The sequence below is a fragment of the Nestor notabilis genome, unplaced genomic scaffold (genome assembly GCF_000696875.1).
Source record: "Nestor notabilis isolate BGI_N333 unplaced genomic scaffold, ASM69687v1 scaffold17568, whole genome shotgun sequence".
Lineage (NCBI taxonomy): Eukaryota > Metazoa > Chordata > Aves > Psittaciformes > Psittacidae > Nestor > Nestor notabilis.
In genome coordinates, this window is record NW_009938922.1 from 7,055 (window position 1) to 9,909 (window position 2,855).

The window sequence follows — 2,855 nt, forward strand, 5'->3', positions numbered from 1 at the left end:
TGCTCTTGCAGGGATCTGCCTGCGAGGTCGGATTGAGATCAGCAAGCGAGACATTACCGGGAGGTGCTCTTCATCTTGCAGCACCCAGGACCACCTGGGAGCCTTCCTCAAACGTGGCTGCATCAAGATCTCGGGCTGTGTCACCAAGCACTCGGGCTGGGCCCGCTGGTTCCTGCGCTGCGATGTCTGCGAATGCGACTGCTATGTCCCGTGCGGTGAGTCCTGACAGCGGCTGCTCACCTTTGGTAAGGGCCTGTCTCACTGCTCCGTGGGAAGGGTTGACAGTGAGAGCCAGGGGCTGCCAAACAGCTCAAAATCTGCTGCCTTTGCTCTCCTTACAGCTTCCTCTGGATAGAGTTGGGCCATCCAGGGCTGTGGCTGCTGGCCCCACACCGAGGGAGGCTTCAACCCTGGATGTCTGCTTCCCTTCATCATGTGTCTCCATTGCTGTGCTCCTTTCGGATGCTCTGTCCATCCCAATGCTGTCGTCTAAGAGGAGAGATGTTCTGCACTCACATTCTCACAGAGCTGCCTTCCAGCCTGGCCCCATCCCATGACTCTCCAGTGGCAGGGAATGCTCTGTGAGCAGCAGGCACTGAGGAGCTGCATGTATTTCCTGCAGCTGGGCTCGGGAACAGTGCTATCTTGGCCCCTATTTGCCTGGCTGTTTCCTAGAGAAGGTTCATACTCCGTTCAGAGGGGAGAGAGCATGTGTGCCTGCTTGCTGTTTCCATGCCATGGGCAGAGCTCTCAGGCCAGAGCAGCCTGGCCAGTGCTGCGCCACCCATTGCTGAGGAATGGGACAAACTGCTGTACAGCCTCCCTGGGAGTGCTGGGGCCAGGACAGCTAACTGTGTGGGGAAAGGTCTCACCTCTCAGGTACAAAGTCTTTCCCATGGCCATGTGGTCCACACACTGGCTTCAGGACTCGTTTCTTCCAGGCATCTAGAGTCTTCCTTGAGAGCCCCTTTCCCCAAGGACTTCTAGCAGTTTGGGACCAAATGGTAGCTGATGCCCTGCAACTAAAATGGGTAAGGAGATACGAGGGGGCTGTCCTGACCCTCTTTGGTCCTGTAGCTGGAGGAAAAGACCTGGTGCATGGGTCCCCAAAGTCTCCTTCCAGGCCCATGAGAATGGCACTGGGGCTGTGGGCTCTCACTGCCTACCATGGGGCTTGTTAGCCTGCGCACTGCTGCTATTAATGTGGCCTTTGGCAGGAGCAGCCACCACGAGCACTGCTGTAACCCTGTGCTATGCCACCTCTCTTCTCAGGAGTGGGTTTCTGAACAGGGTCCTTTCCCTGAACAATTTGTTCTCCCTTTCACTGGCCCTTCACTTCTCACTAGGGCAATGCTCAGTGGCTTCCATTCATGCTGACACTGGTACCCAGCTCCAGCCTTGTGCTCCCTCACGACTGCTCTGGCTCCCTCTGAAGCACCGATGGAAAAGCCAGATAGTTTATCCCCCCAGGGAAGGAAAAGGTGGTCTGGAACATGTGTGATGGGATTGCCAGGGGAGCTGGAGGACCAGCAGCACCACCATGGGTAATTAAGAGTATGTTTACAGGAAATTACACAAGTTTTCCCATCATGCAGAGATTCTGCTGCTTGCTCTGTCCCTGGAGCCCTGAACATATAGGACAGGCTCTCTCTGCCACTGATACTGTTCTGAACATGTAAGCCACCATGGGGACACCACTATGGTTAAAGCCACTGTAGGAAGGTTCTAACTGGGCACTGGACCCCCATCCCTGCTGGCCTTCCTCCTTGAAACAACTCCACAGCAGGATGCTGCAGCAGCTGCTGGCTGCTGTATGGCCACCAGTTTGGTCTCAGCAGCTCCCAAACCGGGCTTGAGCAGTTGAGAAGGAAGGGGCTTTGGCAGCAAGGGGTTCACTCCCAGCCCCTGCTTGTGCCCACCCAGAGGGAAGCTGGACTGTTATGCACTGTGCAGAGGGGTCCTGGGCTGAGACCTGCAACAGTGAGTACCCTGGGCGTGAGAGTCAACATGCTGAACACAGACCAAACTGGATAGGTCCAGTGTGCCTTTTGCTGCATGACTTAAGACCTCCGTGTGGAGCTTGGCTTCATGACTACCTCCTTGTGCCCTCCCTCTACCCAGCGTGTGGGCTATCCTGCCCCACAGTCTCTCCTCTGGCTGAATCTTCTCTGCCCTGAGCTCTGTCCCAGTCCAAGGCTGGCTGTGGGAGGGGGGAAGCTTTCCTTGGCTCAACAGATGGTTTTTTAATTAATACTCTTGTTAGTGCCGCTCATTTCCATATGTCTTTCATATTTAAGTGCTGTGGTGGGTGAGAGGTGTGAGTAACAGCGAGGGTGGAGCTAGGCATGGTGCTGCCGACGGTGGAGGTACAGGGGGATGGTAGGTCCTGCTTGAAGAGCTGCAGAGGAGAGTGTGTGCTGGGGGTAAAGCCCTGGGGAGGGGCATTCCCCCATCAAGGCCCTTTTTGGCCAGCTATGCCACCACCAGCTCTGGCTCTTGATGCCTGGTGTGGGCTTCCCAGACGGTGCTATGTGCTGCAGCCCCGGTTTCACCCAGCTTGTGCCCCTCTTGGGGTGGATCTACAGTGGCTAAGTGGTGTCAGAAGAGTCCCAGGCAGGACCGGACTTAGAGGGTGTTGGTGTCAAGGGGTTTTGGGCTGAGGTGGCAATGGAGGGAGCTGCGGTGGGCTCTGTCCCGTGTGTGAACAGGAGCAGGCAGCGGGGAGGGGTGCTGGGAGGATGCGGAGACGGCTGGCGAACCCCAGGCTTGTGCGCTAGGGATGCTCAGGGCCTTGTAGCTTGCAGGGAGAGGAAATAGGGCTGGTCCCTTTAAGAGGATTTTTCGCTGCCTGGCGG

The 2,855-nt window shown here is 56.6% G+C and overlaps 1 protein-coding gene across 1 annotated transcript in view; it reads left to right on the plus strand.

The window, feature by feature from the left end:
• Positions 1 to 215, plus strand: part of LOC104409672 (histone H4 transcription factor-like) — a gene marked incomplete at its 3' end in the record, with an annotated part of 7,237 nt that extends 7,022 nt beyond the window's left edge. The window contains 1 exon segment of the mRNA XM_010019606.1: positions 82 to 215. Coding sequence (XP_010017908.1) covers positions 82 to 215 — 134 coding nt within the window.
• Positions 216 to 2,855: the final 2,640 nt, after the last annotated feature.